At 48.6% G+C, this 19,459-nt stretch overlaps 1 protein-coding gene and 1 long non-coding RNA gene across 2 annotated transcripts; one reads left to right on the top strand and one right to left on the bottom strand.

The window, feature by feature from the left end:
- The first annotated feature begins 39 nt into the window (after nt 1–39).
- Nucleotides 40–9,491, top strand: LOC105865528 (sialic acid-binding Ig-like lectin 7). The gene is made up of 7 exons (XM_012754140.3): nt 40–563; nt 760–1,038; nt 1,257–1,304; nt 2,159–2,428; nt 3,047–3,143; nt 3,493–3,589; nt 8,000–9,491. The coding sequence occupies exons 1-7, from the start codon at nt 134–136 to the stop codon at nt 8,285–8,287; spliced, it is 1,509 nt and encodes a 502-aa protein (XP_012609594.2). The 5' UTR covers nt 40–133; the 3' UTR covers nt 8,288–9,491.
- A 1,064-nt stretch (nt 9,492–10,555) lies between these two features.
- On the bottom strand, nt 10,556–17,636 carry LOC142861112 (uncharacterized). Its single transcript, XR_012912486.1, has 3 exons — nt 17,430–17,636; nt 11,756–11,915; nt 10,556–11,224 (listed from the first exon to the last, which is right to left on the bottom strand). It is a non-coding gene; the product is annotated as an uncharacterized LOC142861112 (long non-coding RNA).
- Nucleotides 17,637–19,459: the final 1,823 nt, after the last annotated feature.

The raw sequence follows: 19,459 nt of genomic DNA on the forward strand, positions 1-19,459 counted from the left end.
GAGGAGGGTCACGGTTCTGACCTCGCCCCCGGCTTCCTGTGGGGCCTCCTCTAAGTCCTGCAGCTCTCAGTTCCCGAGAGAAGAACCCTGAGGAGCAGACTGTCCCTGGCGGCCCTGGCACCTGCGCCCGGACATGCTGCTGCTGCTGGCCCTGCTCTGGGGGACGGCGGGGGTGGAGGGACAGGGAGGGTATCCGGAAGGTTACAGGCTGCAAGTGCAGAGTGTAGTGATGGTGCAGGAGGGCCTGTGTGTCCATGTGCCCTGCTCCTTCTCCTACCGTGGGGACAGCCGGACTGACTCTGACCCTGTTCACGGCTACTGGTTCAGGGAAGGGGCCAATCCAAACCATGGCACTCTAGTGGCCACAAACGACCCAGCTGGGAAAGTGCAGGAGGAGACCCAGGGCCGATTCCTCCTCCTTGGGGATCCCAGGAGCAACAACTGCTCCCTGAGCATCAGAGACGCCACAAGGAGGGACCAGGGCTTATACTTTTTTCGAGTAGAAGCAAGAAGAAATGTGAAATTCAGTTACACGAATGACAAGCTTTCTGTGCAAGTGACAGGTAAGGTTGGGTTTCCAAGATAGGCCCAGAGGTGGAGGTGGTGGGGGCCGCAGGGCGGGGCTGGGACCCCGTGCTGGGAGGGGCTGGGGTGAAGCGTGTGGGGCTCAGGGGAGGAGCTGGACCAGAGCCTGAGTCCTCTCAGGGCTGCACCTCAGACCCTCCCTCCTGACCCTGCGTGTCCCCCTCTCCTCCCCAGCCCTGACCCACACGCCCGACATCCTCCTCCCGGGGACCCTGGAGTCTGGCTGCCCCAGCACCCTGACCTGCTCTGTGCCCTGGGCCTGTGAGCAGGGGACGCGCCCCAGGATCTCCTGGGAAGGGGCTTCCGTGGCTCCCCAGGGCCCCACCATCGGCTATTCCGTGGCGCTCACCCTCGTCCCTCAGCCCCAGGACCATGGCACCAATCTCACCTGCCAGGTGACCTTGCCTGGGGCCGGTGTGATCACAACAAGGACCATCCACCTCAACGTGTCCTGTGAGAGCTAGGCTGGGAAGCCTGGGGTCCTGCTGGGGGTCCCCAGGGCAGCGGGATGGGTCAGGGCTGCACACGGGGTGCTGGGCTGTGGAGTCCAGGTGGGGATGGTCAGGAGGGTGTTGGCTCCCCCCTCCCCCCGATGTGGCTCCTGGGCACAGAGGCCAGCGTCCACCCAGTTCTAAGAAGTGACGTGGGGCTGCCGTGTCTCTCTGCCCCAGACTCTCCTCAGAACTTGACCGTGACTACCCTCGGAGGAAACGGATCAGGTAGGACGGGGCCCTCCCTGGGCTGCGGGAGCTGGGCCTCTTCAGTCAGGGCAGGCGCGTCCTCCTCACCTGGACTCACCTGGTCACCTGAGACCCCCTTGCTGGTCACCCCAGGGCCCCTGCCCACGCTCAGCCCCCTGGGCCCTTCCCTCCTCTAAGACACCTCCACACCCTCTTGGCCCACAGCAAGGACAGGGCGACACAGCAGAACCGGCCTCCAGGCCTCTTGTCATTCGTGTCCTGAGCCCTCCTTTAGCCTCATCTTTTATTTCCCTAATAGTTCATGTACTTCTGGGTGGGTGATATGGTCTCATGGGCGACAATTCCAAATGCACAGCAGGGTGAGTCCTCAGAGGCCTGTCCCCTCCCCAGAACCCACCAGGGTCCCCACAGGCTGCTCTGAGCCTTGATCTGTTCACCTGCAGGACCTCAGAGGTGGTTTGATCTCAGTAGTGCAGACTGTCCCCGTGCTCCTCTAGGACAATGTAATGTTTCTTTGTCTGGTTGGACTCTGATTTTGTGACATCTTCTAATGAAAAACCTTATTATTAACTTCATTGTACCACAGAAATGCTGCAAGGAATAATCTTGTATCCACTGTTACAAGTAATATATAAGCGTGTGGGACAAATTCTTAAAAGCAGCATATAGTTGGGTCATATGTTCTTTCTATTTTGAGAGATATGGCCAAATTGTTCTCAATTAAGGGATTACATCCCCAAGAGTGAACAGTGAATGTGTGTTTTCCTCCACTCAGTCCCTGTGTGTCTGTCCCACTCAACAGTCTCTTTCTGTATCCTTCCCCTTTTTCTAGATATCTGTGTCTCTCTGACCCTCTGTCTCTTTCTCTACAGCACCCACAGCCGTGGAGAACGGCTCATCTGTGTCGGTCCTGGAGGACCAGTTTCTGCGCCTGCTCTGTGTTGCTGACAGCAACCCCCCTGCCGGGCTGACCTGGACCTTGGGGAGCCTGACCCTGTGCCCCTCGGAGCTCTTGAACCCTGGGGTGCTGGAGCTGCCTCCAATGTACCTCAGGGATGAAGGCGAAATCACCTGCCGAGCTCAGAACCTTCTGGGCTCCCAGCACGTCTCCCTGAGCCTCTGTCTGCAGACTGAGTACACAGGTGGGTGGGGGAGGGTCTAGAGGAGGACATCATACCTGCCCCACCATCAGGGTCCACCCAGCAGTCCTCTTAGCTAAAAAGGGAGGCTCAGCTGTGAGGCCTGGAACTTTCCTGTGACCCTGAGCATCACTGTCCTCTTCCTGCCTTCCACCCCAGGGGCCTGGGGTGGGGCGAGGGGCGGAGGTGGACCTTGGGGGGGGAGGGGATGGGGCCTGGACAGGGGTGTTTGGGGAGACAAGGTCCCTGCTCTGCAGGGCTGGGACTAGGGTGAGACACGTGAGGAATTCACCTTTGGCACAAAATTTGAGAAGCCAAAAACAAGTCAGCAGTCAAGGGAAGAAATATTGTGATGTGCTGATCTTTTTTAAAAAATAAAATCAAATGCAAAATCATTCCACTATGAACAAGATATCAAAATTTTAAAGAAAGAACCAGTGCACCCAGCACTTCCTGGCTCCACTGGCCTCTGGAATGGTCCCTCTTCCTCCCCCTTTGAACATGTTCTTTGCGTCTGGGAAGGAGGGAGGGGACTAGAAGTCTAGGACGCTACAGGGGTGGGCGGAGGAGAGACCCAACCCTTGCAAGTGAGTCACCGGAGTTGCTCTCCTGCATCTGCAGGCACAGTGTGGCCCATCTCAGGGGTGACGCTGGGGGCTGTCTGGGGAGCTGGAGCCACAGCCCTGGTCTTCCTGTCCTTCTGCGTCATCTTCATCATGTAAGCATTGACCGTGGGGGGAGGGCAGGCCAGGTGCAGAGTCCCTGCTGTCAGAGCTGGAGGGAGCTGGAGGGGTCACGAGCTTGAAGGGCAAGAAGGAGGTCACGGGTGCACGGTGAGAACTCCACATGGGCCTGTGTCTGTGGGGCTCCGAGTCTGCAGCAATCGTCGGGCCCCACTGTCCAGGAGAGGGGAACCTGTGTTCTCAACATTGGGGTCTTCCGGGCTGGACAACCCCCTCCCACCTTGGTCACCCATCCAGCCCCTTAATACGATGGAGAGGTGGGGCCACCTGCCCACTGTGCCCTGATCTGCCCAGACTGAAAGGCTCTCTGGTCTGTCCTCTCAGAGTGAGGTCCTGCAGGAGGAAGAGGGCAAGAGCAGCAGCGGGCATGGGGGACACGGCTGTGGAGGAGGCAGACGCTGTCAGGGGCCCAGCCTCTCAGGTGAGTGACATGGGCGTCTCCACATCTAGCATCGCCTGCACACCTCCCACAGGATGGCCTCCAGGATTACTCTTCTTGGCATGTCCAAAGTGTCTTTCTTTATCTCCTCCTTCACCCACGAGCCGGCTTCTGAGGCAGCTGTCCCCATCTTGCTGAGAGCAGGACAACACCATCTTCTTTTTGCTCCCAGGCCTGGCTTGCCTGGAGGAGGAGATAACCTGCTCTCTCCTCCTTTTTTCCTCTATAGCTCCAAATTCACCATGTCTTGTTCATTTCCCCTAAGAACAGCTAGCATGAGTCCCCACCCTCCATCCTGACCCCTCTCATTGCTGAGGCCTCAGGTTCTCTTCTTGGACCCCCTCATCACCCTGCCTCTCACCTCCCCTTCCCTACCTGGAGGGATCTTCCCAAAGCCATCACTGCATTTAAACAGCGTTTCCCTGCCCCCAGCACTGCTAGAACAGAGGCTGGCAAACTTACTCTACAAGGGCCAGATGGTAAATATTTTTGGCTTTGTGGGCTATATAGTCTCTGCTGCGGCTACTCAATCAACTGCCACTGTAGCATGGAAGCAGCCATAGTCCATGTGTAAATGAATGACAATGGCTGTGTTCCAATAAATCTTTATTTACAAAGGCAAGCAGTTGATGGGATTTGATCCGAGGGCTGTAGTTTGCCAACCCCTGATCTAGAGTAAAAACCCCAAACTCCTCAGCCTATAGCCCTAAACATTCTGGCCCCTTAAGCACCTACCTCTCAAGTAGGGCAGGAATTAGGATGAGGTAAGTGAGGCACTTCCTTTGAATGCAAAATTTAAGGGCATGCCAAAATTCTCAGTAATTGAGACAAAGTTTTTATGCACTATGTTTTTTTTTTTTTGACAGAGTCTCACTCTGTTGCCTGGGCTAGAGTGCTGTGGTGTCAGCCTAGCTCACAGCAACCTCAAACTCCTGGGCTCAAGCAATCCTTCTGCCTCAGCCTGCTGAGTAGCTGTGACTACAGGCATGTGCCACCATGCCCAGCTAATTTTTTTCTATGTGTTTTTAGTTGGCCAATTAATTTCTGTTTATAGTAGAGACAGGCTCTTGCTCTTGCTCAGGCTGGTTTCGAACCCCTGACCTTTAGCGATCCTCCCACCTCAGCCTCCCAGAGTGCTAGGATTACAGGCGTGAGCCACCACGCCCGGCTTGCACTATGTTTTTTAAAAATCAAAATTAGTTTAAAAAAGGTAATGCTGAACAAAATATCAAAATTTTAAATAATGACAGGATCAGCAAACTGAAGTTAGTTAAAAATTGCTTAAGATCACCACTTAGTCAGAAGACTAACCCAATTGTCAAACAAGGCAGCATTCTTAGTTGAAAATTAGAGAAGCAAAGACCAAGATCTTTAAAATATTGTCTCTACTTTGCTTCCAGTAGATCCAGGGAAACAAAATTGTGAAAAACAAATTATGGTTTGGGTGTACACAACGTCTTCAAACTAAAAGTGATGTTTTAATACATACTACTTTTAATTTGGCAATAGCATTTCAATTATTAACGTTCTGGAAAAAATTGGCCATAAATACATAAAAACATACAAATAGAGGCATATTTTTTTCTTCTGCCTCAGGCTCCCATGGAGTCAACAAAGCACTCTTACTAATCTAGGTTTTATTTAAATTTTTGTTTTCCATGGATTTTTTGCATTAATTTTGATTTTAGAAATATTGCATGAAAACATTTATTTCTCTCAGTTGCTGAGATGTTTGGCGCTCTTTTAATTTTGTGTTCTGGTGAGCACCAAACTCGCTTCACCTCATGCCAGCTCTGCCCTCCAGCCACCTCCTGCGCTCCATCCACCTTGGACTTTTCACTGTTGTCACTTAGAACAAGGTTATTTGGGCCTCTGGACCTTTGCATGGGCTGCTCCTCCCTCCTCAAATGCTCTTCCCTCTCCACTTCCACATCTTCCTTTCTGTTTATTCTTCATGCTCCAATGTAAATGTCACACTTGTTATTTATTGATTGTATTCGGAATGTGACTGGAAGCCTGTGGAAGCTTTTGGGCAACAGAGTAAAATATGTCCTTTCATTCATTAATTTGTTCAGGAAAAATTATTGAGCACCTACCAAGAGACTAGCAGTGTAGACTCCAGGGGCCCCTCTATGAAAAAGTTTTAAAAAGTCTTGAGCTCAATGAAGTTTTATTCTAGACAGAAGAATACAAACAAACCAGCCAACAAACCAACCAAACAACTAACAAAACAACACATTAATAAACACAGTGTAAAAGATAGATTCTTGGGTGCAATGCAAGGTACAGAAAATAGGAAGTGATAAAGGTATACTTTGTGAGTTTATTTTTGTTATCTATCTCTCCATCTATCATGGCAAAAAAAAAGCCAAATAAAATAAAATTTGCCATCTTAACCCTTTTATGTGTACAGTTGTGCAACAGATTTCTAGAACTTCATTTTGCAAAACTGAAACTCTATATCCATTGGCCAATACTCCCCTCCTGCCCTCTGCTACTTCACCAGCCCTTGGCAACCACTAATTCCACTTTCTGTTTCTGTGAGTTTGACTACACTAGATACCTCGTACCAGTGGAGTCATACAGTGTTTTTCATCTTGTGATTGACTTGTTTACTTAGCATACCTCCTCAATTTCATCCATGTTGTAGGATATGACAGAATTTCCTTCTTTTAAAAGAGTGATTAATATTCCTTTGTGCATACACACACACCTTTTCTTTATCGATTTATGTGTGAGTGGGCATTTGGATTGCTTCCACCTCTTGGCTATTGTGAATAATGCTGACATGAACATGAGTGTGCAAATATCTTATCAAGATCATGTTTTCAATCCTTTTGGATTATGCCCATAAGTGGGATTCCTGGATCTCACGTTAATTGTATTTTAAATTGTTTGACAGCTTCCACACTTGTTTTCCATAGAGGCTATATCATTTTACATTCCCACCAACTGTGAATTGGGGGTTCTCATTTCTTCACATTCTCACCAACACTTGTTATTTTCTGTTAATTGTTTGTTTTCAACAGTGGCCATTCTAATGGCTATTAGACTCTAATGGACGTGAGGTGCCATCTCATTATAGTTTTTTTTTTTTTTTTTTTTTTGAGACAGAGTCTCACTTTGTTGCCCAGGCTAGAGTGAGTGCCGTGGCGTCAGCCTGGCTCACAGCAACCTCAATCTCCGGGGCTCAGTGATCCTACTACTGCCTCAGCCTCCCAAGTAGCTGGGACTACAGGCATGCACCACCATGCCCGGCTAATTTTTTGTATATATATTTTTAGTTGGTCAATTAATTTATTTCTATTTTTGGTAGAGACGGGGTCTCGCTCAGGCTGGTTTCGAACTCCTGACCTTGAGCAATCCGCCCGCCTCGGCCTCCCAGAGTGCTAGGATTACAGGCGTGAGCCACCGTGCCCGGCCTCATTATAGTTTTGATTTTCATTCTCTAATAATTAGAGATCTGAGCATCTTTTCATGTGCTCATAGGCCATTGTCTTCTTCGGAGAAAAGTCTATTAGAGTTCTTTGCCTATTTTTTAACTGGATTAATTATTTTTCATTGTTGAGGTTATAGGAGTTCTTTATATATTTTGGATGTTAACCTCTTATCAGATGTATGGTTTGCAATTTTTTTTAATCCCATTCGTAGGTTGACTTGTGGTTTCTGCTAGTGAATTTTGAGCAAAGGCATGAAGGAGGCTCAGAGTCCGGCATTCGATTGGCTGAAGGCACGGGGAAGAGGGGGGGCAGTGGTCAGACACAGGAGGCTGACGTGGGGGGGGGTGGGGAGCCAGAGGGAGAGCCGTGTGGTTAGACAAAGGGAGGCAGGGGCCGTGAGCAGGAAGTGAGCGTGGACAAGCCCAGCCTGTGCGTGCACCATGTCTGAACGCACAGGACACTGTGAGCAGTTATTTATTGCTGCCCTCCCTCAGTTACAGAGTGAGCTGCAAGAGGTCAGGGCCCACGTGTGCTGTGTCCACCCAGCACATCTGACACCCAGCTTAGGGCCTCACACACGGAGGGGCGGGGATGGGGCCTCCGGGGGACACCAGCTGTGGAGTCAGAGAACTGACTGGGTTGGACCCTGGTGCAACAGGATTGGGCAGGCTGCCTCCGGCCTCTGCCCCAGTGCTTGGATCTACAAAACAGAGACAATTAGAATGTCCTCCTCATGGAGGTCTTGCGGGAAGTTAATGGTATTGGTAAACTCCAAATAAGATGTTCGCTAAGTGTTAAATATTTAAGGAAAGGATGAATGAAGGAGATTCCAACAAAAATGTGTGTGGGAGCAAAGGATGAAGGGGCGTATGGGCTTCCTCCCTGGGCTCTCTCTGCTGTATCCTGCCCCCTCTCTGCTCTCACTCTCCCTCCCCTCTCTCTCTCCACTCAGAGCCTCCCAATCGAACCCCTGGCGGAACACAGCCCCCCAGATCAGCCTCCCCGGCCGAGGCCTCCGGCATCTCAGGGCAGGAGCAAGACCAGGAGCTCCATTATGCCTCTCTGGACTTCCACAGGATTCAGCCTCAGGACTCGCAGAGGGAAGAGGCCACCGGCAGTGAGTACTCAGAGATCAAGATCCGCAAGTGAGAAACTGGGCGGCTCGGCCCTGGGTGAGGGATCCCATCCTCTCAAGCAAAGGAGATGTCACAGGCTGATTCTTGTAGAAGCCCCACACTGAGCAATAGAACATCGGAGCTTATTCCTCCTGTCCAATAGAGACCCTTCGTCTAGTATCTCCCCTTTCCCTGTACAGCACCCCCTCCCCACGGGTGCCCAGTATTCTACTCTCTAATTCTGTGCATTTGACTTTTTTAGACTCCACATGTGAGATTATATGTTATCTGTGTCTCTGTGCCAGCTTATTTCACTTAACATAATATCCTCTGAATTTATCCATTTTTTTTTGCAAATGACAGAATAATGTGTTGTATATTTCATGATAGGTAAAAGAGAGGATTTTGAATGTTATAACCAAAAGGAAATGATAAATACTTGAGGTGATGGCTATGCTAACACACAGATGTGATCATTCCAGAACATACACATGTATGGAAACCTTACTGGGGCTGTCTCAAGGCTACTCAGGTACTCAGGGCAGGGCTGGAGTTTAAACCCCACCTGATTCTGAGTCTCTGCTCTCATCCAACCTTAAGTCAAACAGCCAGCAAGCTGGGTGCCCTTGGCCCTAAGTTTACAGCAAATAATATTTCTTGGGGGCTTTGATATTTACTGAAGAGGTGGTAGTAAATGTCTAGAGTCTCAGGGACAAGACAAATGCAGTGGAGGTGATAAAGGCTGGGAACTCCTGCCCAACCTTTGTGGCAGGTTTTTAATTATTCCTTTGTTTTCTTCCCGATTTTAAAAATAGTCTTTTTAACTACCTGCTTGCTTGCTTGTTTTTCCTTGAAATTTAAAAATAATATTTATTTTTCAATTGAGACAAAATTTCCCTACAATGAAATATATAGATCTTAAGTGTGCAATTCCATGAGTTTGGCCAAATGTGTACCCCCCCCCCCCCCCCCCGTAACCAACAAGGATACAGACATTTTCCATCACTCCAGAAAGATGCTGGTTCCCATTCCCAGGCAATCCTCAACCCTGAGAACCACCACTTTCTAATTCCCATCACCAGACATGACCTTTCTATGCCCTAGAACTTTACATAATTGGGAATGTAAATATGTATTCTTGTATCTGTTTTTTTTCCCACTCAGCATTGTACTTTTTGAGATTCATCTATGTTGTGTGTCAACATTCTAGTCCTTGTTGTTACAGCCTAGGGTTCCATGGCATGAGTATATCCAAGTTTTTCTGTTCATGAATATTTGCTTTGATTTGTGGCAATTATGAATACAGCTCCTGTGAACATGTTTGCACAAGACTGTGTTGAGTTGTTTTCATTTCTATTAGGTGTTTGGGGGCATGGGTAACATGGGTACAATGAGGACAGATTCACATGCTGGAAGCTCCAGAGCCTCTGGGATGTCCCAGTGGAGACCAGCATCCTGCAGCTCATGAGCAGAGGACTGGAGATGGACACTGGGAAACATCAGGTGGTCCCATGATCCTGATCATGAACCCCCAGTGCTGTTGGCTGAATATTATCCCTCAAGAGATATGTTCAAATCCTAATCCCTGTACCTGCCAACATGACATAGTGTGGAAATAGGGTCTTTGCAGATGCAATCAAGATAATATGAGGCCATACATGATTAGGTTGGTCCCTAAATCCAATGACGGGTGCTTTGATAAAAGGAGGGAAATTCAGACACAGAGACACACAGAGGATGAAGGCCAAGTGACAATGGAGACAGAGATTGGAGTTATCCTGCCATGAGCCAAGGGATGGCAAGGATTGCTGGCAACCACCAGCAGCTGGAAGAGGCAAAGGATTCTTCCTAGGACTTTCAGAGGGAGCATGGCCCTGGTGACACCTTGAATTTGGACACCTGGACTCCAGAACTGTGAGAGAATCAATCTCTGTGGTTTTAAGTCACCCAGTTTGTGGCAATGTGTCCTAGCAGCCCTAAGAAGCCAGTGCAGTGAAGGCAGCACCCCTGCTGGGCACCACTGTGCATGGGATCCTGCACCTGTCCTGTCTCACGCAGGCTCCACAGTCACTTGGGGACAGTCCCAGAGCCACACAGGACACAAGTGCAGGGACCAGGTGGAATCCAGGCAGCTTCCACAAGGCCACAGAGGGGAACTTAATCAGTGGGCCACAGAGCTGCACCTGACTGAGGGATCGCCTTGTGCCAGGCACTGTCGTAACTGTGAGCATTTGCTCACTGCTTCCTCCCTGCAGCCCTGTGAGGAGGGTGCCCCACAGTGACGCTGTTCCTGAGAGCAGGGCCTGCAGCCCACACAGAGTCAGACTCAGCCAGCAAAATGCCTCCGCGTCCCACCCTCTATTCCTCCTTCCCATCCTCCATCCTTCCCTTCCTCTCCACTTTCCTTTTTCCAGTTGTAAATGCCATTATTATGAACAAATGTGCTTAGATATTTTGGAGTTCATTCAAGAACACAGCTCAGACACTAGTTCCAGAAGTGGGATTATGAACTCTGGACTAACTTCGTACTCTTTCAACTTCTTTTCTAATTATGAAAGCGATTTAGGCACCTTGTGAGGAAAAAAAAACTTTAGAACATACAGTAAAGTACAAGAAAGCAAATTAAAATACACATAGTACTGTTAATATTTTACGTTTTCCACAATTTTTGTAGTGAGTGCACGTACATAAAATTGTGGAAATTTGTACAAGGGGAGGAGCCTTGGGGGTTAGAGCCCGAGCTCCGCACAGCTCTACCCCAGCCTGCACCGATTGGCCAGCTCTGATTGGCATTTGGAGCTGCCAATGGCCATGCTGCCCATGATGTCACCTCCGGTCCTAAGCGGGGTCTCCGGACTTCTGCACGGACCCTCCATCTCCCACCTCGGTGTGACTGAGCTGATTCCCTCTCTCGACTGTCCCGTCCCGAGAGACCCTGGACCCTGTCCACCCTGGCCGGTCCCAGTCGGGTCTCAGCCCTTCTCCATCAGTGTCCCTCACCTCCTTGCCCTCTGGTCTTGTTCTCCAGGTCTGAGGTGGACACTCAGGTAGCCCGGTGTGTCCTGTGGGGAGAAATCAGGGAAGTCACATCTCAGAGCCTTAAGGAACGCAGGAGGGTCCTGGGTAGAGAGATGAGGGGGCCCAACTGTTACACCACGCCCAAGCCCTCCCCATGTGGGGTCCTAGGAAGTGGGGGAGGTGGATCTGGGGGCTTGACCTCCACACCAGGAGTCGTCAGCATTCCCCACACTTTGAAAGTTTCTGAGGATATCTTGGTGTCTCAAATCAACAGTTTATTAAAGTCACGAACCACCAAACCTAGTTATTCTAAGCTTTAATGTTCAATGTACAAAAATTCTACATTTGTTTATAGACTTAATGAATTTTAAATAATCACAGGTTGACTAAATGAATGTCAGTAGAAAAACATACTTTTAAAAAGATCAGTGACATTTGCAAATGTAGTTAACGAAATTCCCATAAACATTTTAATCTGCTTTTATAAATTTTGTATTTTTTAATTTCAAAATTAGTTTTTGATACATGGGTCAGAGGAATAAATGTGCCCATCACCCAAATAGTGTTCAACGTACCTGTTAGGTGGGTTTTTTTCCTTCCCCTCCTCTCCGAAGACTTTTACTTTCCTCTATGTACTTGTGTGCCCATCAGTGAGTTCCAGTTTATTAGAGAGTACATGTGGTGCGTGTTTTTCCATTCTTGTGATACTTCACTTAGGACAATGGTCTCCATTTCCTTCCAAATTAGTGAAAAAGGAATTAATTCATCAATTTTTACGGCCCAGCAGTACCAACATGGTATACATATATTATATTTTGTTAATCTACTTATGAATTGATGGGCATATAGGTTGATTCTACATTTTTGCTATTGTGAATTGTGCTGCAATAAACATTTGAGTTCTGGTGTCTTTTTATAAAATGATTTGTTTTCCTTTGTGTAGTAGATACCAAGTAGTGGGATTGCAGGATCAAATGGTAGGTCTAATTTTTGTTCTTTGAGAAATCTCCATACTTTTTCCCATAAGAGGTGTACTAATTTGCAGTTCTACCAACACTGTATAAGAATTCCTTTCTCTCTACACAGAAAGGGATAATCTAATGTTTTTGGACTTTTTAATAAAAGCCATTCCAACAGGAGTGCTATCTCATTGTGGTTTAGTTTGCATTATCCTGATGATTAGTGATGTTGAGCAGTGTTTCATATAGTTATTGTCCATTTGTCTATCTTCCTTTGAAAAACTTCTGTTGTCTTTTGCACACTTTTTAATGAGGTTGTTTGATGTTTTCTTGCTGATTCATTTGAGTTCTTGGTAGATTCCAGGTATTAGCCCTTTATTGGATGTGTAGATTGCAAATATTTTTTCCCATTCTGTAGGTTGTATATTTACTCTTTAGCTGTACAGAAGCATTTTAATTTACTCAAGTCCCATTTTCTTTATTTTTGTTGCTGCTGTAATTGACATTGTGGTCTTACTCATAATTTCTTTGCTTAGACCAATGTCTAGAAGAGTTTTTCCTAAATATTCTTATAGAATTCTATGGTTTCATGCCTTACATTTCAGTCTTTTATCATCTTGAATTAATTTTTGTGAGTTGGGGGAGATAGGGGTCATATTTCATTCTTCTGCATGTGTCTATCCCATTTTTTAAGTGAACATTAACTCCACTGTGGTACTTCCTGGACATTCCCTGTTTTACATATTGTGGGATAGGCTGTGAAAGCAGCCACAAGTCCCATGGAGATCAAGATTGTGGAACGAACAGAAGGTCAAGGGCTGTAAGTCTTAGAAAACTTGTCCTGATAAGTGATGATGACATTTCCACATGCGAACCTGTTTCCAAAGAAGACACACTCCAATCCATTCAATGCAGTTGATCCTTATAAAAAATCCAATGGGGTATGGCCTGGCGAGAAAGGGTTATTTGCATGTTTATTCATCTGCTCTTTCTTATTTATCAGAAGGTATTTTTCTATGCATCTCACATTGTCAATGATTACTAGGACGAAATTCATTGTACTTCTTTAAGCTTTCATTACCTCACACTGTATGCCAGAAAGTCCCAATGTCTCCTTGCAGTTCCACAGACAAAGCCCTGGGAAATTCCAGCTTTTAGTGTCAGTGAGATGAGGTGTAAATGGCAAGAAGACTGAGATGCAGCAGCTAGGGAAGAGGAATGAATGACCAGAAGAGTATAAGGGTTGGGTCCTGGTGGCCACAAGGACATAGAGCTTCAGGGAAGAGAGATTGGTCATTTGTTTCAAATACTGAGAAGTCCTGTAAGATAGGGACTGAAAAGGACCATTTGAATTTACGTAAGTGGTATCACAGCCGATCTTTGCAAAAGGAGATCTGGTAGCCTAGTGGAGATATATCTTCATTGCAGAGAGTTCAAGACAGATAGAAAGCGAGGAAGTAGAAACTGTGAGTGCCAAGGACTCCTTTGAGACATGTTGCAGTAAATCTAGAGGCAAGAAATGGGCCTGCAGAAGTAAATGGCTACACTCTCTAAGTCTTTGTCATTTCTGGCAGAATCTGACTGCCTGTCTCCCATGACACCACATGGGCTTATTTGCATGGGGCTTTTCCCTCTCATGGTGACTGTATTCCCATGGCTTCCCCACCACACTATGAACTCCACGAGGACAAAGGTCTTATAAGACCTTCGTTCTTCTACTCTCTCCTGTTCACCTGAACAGTGTCACAATTTGCAGTTGCATGTGTATCACTACTCTGCTTCTGTCTTCATCTCCTTCAGTACTGGAGGTCACAGGGCCACCTCTGCTTTGCTCCCTGCCTGTGGATTTAGTTCCCAGCACATAGGTCTCAGAGAGCTCTGGGGTTGAGTTCATGGTCATTAAATGTGTTACCTTGGAAAGTATCTAATTTCTCTGCTGCTTTGTTTCCCTGTCTGTAAAATCAGCAAAATAATAGTATTTTCCATATAGATCTGTGTGAGTGTTCAGAATTGGAAATGAATCAGTAAGTGCTGTATGTGTTCATTAACTGAATAAGTGGACCTTAAGACATGTTTGCTGAAAGAATAGAAGAGTGAATAAATGTCCTCTCAGAATCAGACTAAGTTCATGGACCCTCTCTGCCTTCCCCTAGTCCCCCTATCATTGCCCTTCTCTGTCCTACTTCTCTCCTTGCCACCCAGCAACACCAGAAGATGTCCAAGTTCCATGGTCCCACCTATGTATCAGGCTTTTTGGGGACCACCTCCACCATTGAGATGGAGGAGGAGCTGTGTTATGCCTCTCTCAGCTTCCCTTTGATGAATCCTTTGGAGGGCACCTCCAGCCACTACTCAGAGATCAGGACCCAGTGAGGAAGTGACCGGAGCATTGGTCTCAGCCAGAAGGTCCACATACTCCATGGGAAGGGAGACCAAAGGGAGATTCATGTAGATTTAACACCCTATAGACAATGGATTACATACACCGTTTGTGAGTTTCCTGCTATATTGAAATTATCTTTTGTTCCCAAAGACCTAGGAACAAATCTATGCTCTTTTATATGCTGAGAGCATGACATTGGGTGAGCTACTTTGCCCTCCATGGCTCAATTTCCTGCTCTGCAAAATGAATGCAAGATGTCCTATCTCACAGGGTTGCTGTGAGGATTAAATAAGGATGCACATGGAAAACACCAGTCTTGGGAATAGTGAGAGTTTCCTGCGCGCTGGTTACTTCTCCCTTAGTTAGTGACACTTGGTTCAAAGCACAGTGTGGACAGTCACATAAACTATATCAGCAACATGTCAGTCTCAGTGGCAGCTCAAAACCCCACCACTGATCCCTTCTCTGACTTGCTCTCCAACATGATCACACTCCACTCTTTTGCTTTTTCAAAATTTCCTTACAATTTTCAAAAACTATTTAATGAGCACTTAATAATTGCCATGCTCTTTTCAAGAAAGGGCAGATTCAGTGGTAAATAAAAGAGGCACACAACCGTTCATGAAGCTTACATTTCAATAGTGAGAGAGAATGGTAAAGAATAATTAAGTAGATGATATTATGTTGGTCAGCAATAACAAGTTTGCACAAAAAAAGTCAGTAAAGATATATAGGGAATAGGGAATGGATTATACTCTTCAAAATGTTGTCCATGACCTCATCACTGAGAAACTGACATTTGAGTATGCAGCTGTAGACACACTCACTATAGGCACTTATGGAGATACACAAATAATACATGCACAAAAAGACTACAGATACACGTATGTAGACACACCTGCACAGACACATACATATTTTAAACACACAACAGACTTACTCATACCCCAGAGCATGAATATAGTCCACAGACACACACAGAGACACAAACACACACATGTATGTAGACACCACAGATATGTAAACACTGACAAAGGAATCATACACACTCACATTGCAGACACACAACATGGGGCATCAGACACCTTGTGTCCTGAGATGGCTTCTCCCCTGGGATCTTGGCCTTGGGTAGACTGGAGCTCTGGTTCCCAGTCCAACCAGTCCCAATGCCCCAGCAGGAGAGAAAAACCAGTGTTGTTCATGAAACTGGGCAACCACTTTCTGCCATCTGGTGGACCTTTTAGCTTTCCATACCCACCCCCTCCACACACTGATGTCACAGTCTCCCTGTCCCCGCTGCCTGAGGTCCAGCGGATCCTGCTGGCCTGGCCATTGTGGTGCCGGCCTGTCCCTGCAGCAGCAGCTGCATCCACACTCAGACTGACCACTGGGGGTGGGCAGGGCCCTTGGGCTTGGTCAGGAAGGTGGGAACGGCTCTGGGCCTCAGGAAACACAGACATACAGCTGAGTCAGGGGAGAAGGGAAGAGTCCCCTGCACGGACACCAGGGAGTCCTGCTGCTGCAGAGCTGATCCGCTGGCTCAGTCACCACCCCATTCCCCAAAAGAGGAGTAGGAGGAGATGGAGTGTGAGGTTCAAGCTTGGATTTCCTCGGACCCTGGTGCAGAGAGGTTGAAGAAGGTGTCTGAGGCCAAAGGGGTGAAACGGTGGGCGGGGCTGCAGCCCATCAGTACTGACTTAGGGATGACTGACCTGAAAACTGAATTTCTAGGAAAACCAATGACTGACAGTGCGAAACAATCACCTGGCACACACGGGAGGGGCGTGAGTAACCCCCGGTGCCCTGTCGGGACGGCCTCGCTAGGAGACCGACTTGGTGGGAGCCTGACTGACCGATGACAGGGCAGGATGGGAAGGGTGGATTATCTGATTAGCTGGTTTGCAAGTGACCTGGGCTCTGACTCAGGAGGACGCTCACCTGGTCCCTAACCCAGCCACCCACCTGGTCCCTCACGGGGCGGATGACCCGCTGCCCTCCGTGCTGGCCGGGCGCCCCGCGCGGTGCCGGGCTGAGGAGCACAGACGCGGCTGCTGTGAGCCACCGACCGGTCCGCGGTGTGGCCGCACGACGGACGCGGAACCGGGCTGTGTGCGACCAGGGGGCTCGGCCGCCTCGGGTCAGGGAGGTCAGTGAGTCCCCCGGCTGATGGGGAGCCCCGCTCTCCGGGAAGCCCAGTTTGTGGAGCCCCAAGGCAGGTCCCTCACCCGACTAATGCCACCAGCCAGACAGCTCGGGTCCCGTAGGGTCAGTCACCGTCTGTCCCGTGCACAGCGAAGGCGGTGTGGACGCCCAACTGTCACTGTGGGTCCTGCTAGGAAACCTCGCAGAGAGCGCGTCCACCCCACAGCCAATCAGGGGCTGTATAGTCTTACTTTTAGCCAATCAGCAAGCAACTGCATGCTCTTCCTCAGCCAATCAATAAGGCAGATGGAGCTTTGCGCCCGCGGTCACGTGCCTCTGGGAGGCGCAGCTGGCAGAGCCAATCAGGAGCTGACAGTGCAAGTCCCTCCCCTCATTGTGAGCCTAGCAGAGTCTTGAGGGCTTGGCCAATCAGAAGCCGCGGGCGGGGCCCTGGGCGTTCCTGCCCGTATTCCTGTAGGCCGGGGCTCTGTGGACCAGGCAGTAAAGTCACACTACTGTCCCGCCGTGACTTCCCTGTCCTCTCGATTAACGCTGCTTTGTTTTCTCTCACGGTCCCCACTGCACACCTTGGAACACTTCTTCCTACTCGATTACACTAGGACGTGAGCTCGCTGTGGGCAGAGTGTTGTCATTGCTTTTTCTCACTCATGTTTCCTCCAGGGGCGCTGGCTCCATCCGTGCTCGCTGCTGTGGGCTGAGCGCGCGTCCCCGACAGCCCTGCTCACCTTTCTCCTCCCCGCTCACCTGTCCCGGCTCCGGCAGGTCCTCACTCCCTCCCTGGGCTCCCGCTGGCTCAGCCCGATCACTGTAGGCGGTGACCCTGTCTCTGCCCCGCTGGCACCGCGGGTGCCCCTCCAGGGTCGGCCTCACCCCACCCGGCCCCCAGGGACTCCGCTGCACAGGTGGGAGCCCGGGCCAAGGCTGCCGGAGCAGTGCGGGCCACGGCCAGCAGAGGGCGCTGTGGCGTCGCGGGGAGGGGAGGGCGAGTGTGGCGGGGAAGTCCCAGCTGTGCAGAAGTCAGAGCTGGTGCAGGAGGAGCCCCAGACCTCTCACTTCCCTTTTCTCCTTCCACCCTCTCAGCCGCCCCATCTCTCAGACTGGCCGCTGAGCAGTGTGTGGCCTGCGAGGTCCACTGTGGGCCAGACCAGGCTGCTCTGAGCCTGCACTTGCAGGGACACAGTGAGCCCTCTTGATGACTCCGTGTAGACTCGCTAGGGGTGGGGGCTGGGCTGGGCAATCCTCACTGCCCCACAGGGAAATCCTGGCTCAGGACTTGAGATTCGGGCTGGAAGTGCCAGACAGGGACAGTGCAGGGGGGCCTGAGTGACTGTGTGCTGCTCTGTCTTCAACCCTATAGGCTCCCAGAATGACTCGAGCTTAATGTGAGGTACATATGTAATACAAAATGTCCAGTTGTCACCTTATAATATCAGAAAGAAACACGAGAGATCAGTTTTAATTGTACCCAGAGGACAGAAGCTGGCGAGGAACCACCCAGGGCTTCTGGCCTGGTGTTGGAGCCCAACACCTCTCTGGGGAAGGGATCGAGTAGATGTCTTTGTCCTTAATAGATGAGAAATTATTTCTGGGAACTTCTCTAGTATAGGGAAAAAATACATGCTTTAGAATAAGAGAAGCTTGGATTCAATCCTGATTACTGAATCACTTCACCTCTCTGTGCCTCAGTTTCCTGCGTGCTAAGTTAGAAATAATAAGTGCCAGCTCACAGGGATGGGATGACTTGTGCAGATCATCCTATATGCATCTTAGTACAAGGTGTGAGTTCCTGAGTGCTAGGTCTTCACCCCTCTGGTAGGAAGTTCCTGGTGTCAACATACCCTGATGCCAGGAGTGCCAAGTTGCTTGGTGTATTAAATGAACACATGACATTTAAATAACAGGACCTAAAATTTCACCAGCAACAATCAAAACCAGAATCCAATAAAACATAATGCCATATACTTCTAAATAACTCATATAGGAAAGAAATTGAAGGTTATACCATGGCTCTAAAAATTCTATGCCCCAAAAATACTTACCTCTTCTCTAGAAGAAGGACTTGGAAAGAAAATTGAGCTGTGAACCTCTGAAAATGGTCTCTGAGACAGTCAATATGCACATGTGCTCACTCACCTGGTGGACAGACCGGGCTGAAATCAAAGACTAGAATTACATAAGAGAAGCCGTACAAACCACAGCCGTGCATGTCACAGGGTTAGCAGAGCTCACCATCTTCCACCACCCAGTATTTAGTTGGGATTATTGAGAAATCCCACTCTAAAAAACACACCCAGCCACAGTGCGTGTGCATACTAGAAGACATGGTCACAACAGCTCTTCATCAAGGCCTGCAACTGGAAATTATCTAAATAGCTCCCTAAAGTAGGAGGGCTGCATGCTGTGTGACACACGCACACAGTGCAAATAGCGGGGAGAGATCTTACAAAAGTGAGTAAAAAGTCAGAGGCCGAAGAGTACACACAGAAAGATTGCGATTATGTAAAACAAAAGCCATTAAAGGGTTTGCTCTGTGGGGAGGGGCAGGAACTAGGAATGGGGTCTGGGGACTTCCTAATCTGCACAGCTATTACAAGAATGTTTTCATTTCATGAAAATTGACCAAGCACATGTGCACGATCTGAACAGAAGAATAGTATGTTCTGCTCAAATATCTTTAATTTTAATACACTACAAAAGGATACTTCACACAAATAAATGCTAACTAATGATAAAATTTAGATGACATAGAAAAACTACTGGAAAATCATAATTAA

This window comes from Microcebus murinus, chromosome 16 (assembly GCF_040939455.1).
Source record: "Microcebus murinus isolate Inina chromosome 16, M.murinus_Inina_mat1.0, whole genome shotgun sequence".
Classification (NCBI taxonomy): Eukaryota; Metazoa; Chordata; class Mammalia; order Primates; family Cheirogaleidae; genus Microcebus; species Microcebus murinus.

Excerpts from the sequence above, each read along its gene's own strand:
- LOC105865528 (XM_012754140.3), top strand. The coding sequence starts at position 134 with ATGCTGCTGCTGCTGGCCCTGCTCTGGGGGACGGCGGGGGTGGAGGGA. Across the intron at positions 564-759 it reads GCTTTCTGTGCAAGTGACAG|CCCTGACCCACACGCCCGAC; the intron begins GTAAGGTTGGGT and ends TCTCCTCCCCAG. Across the intron at positions 2,429-3,046 it reads TCTGCAGACTGAGTACACAG|GCACAGTGTGGCCCATCTCA; the intron begins GTGGGTGGGGGA and ends CTGCATCTGCAG.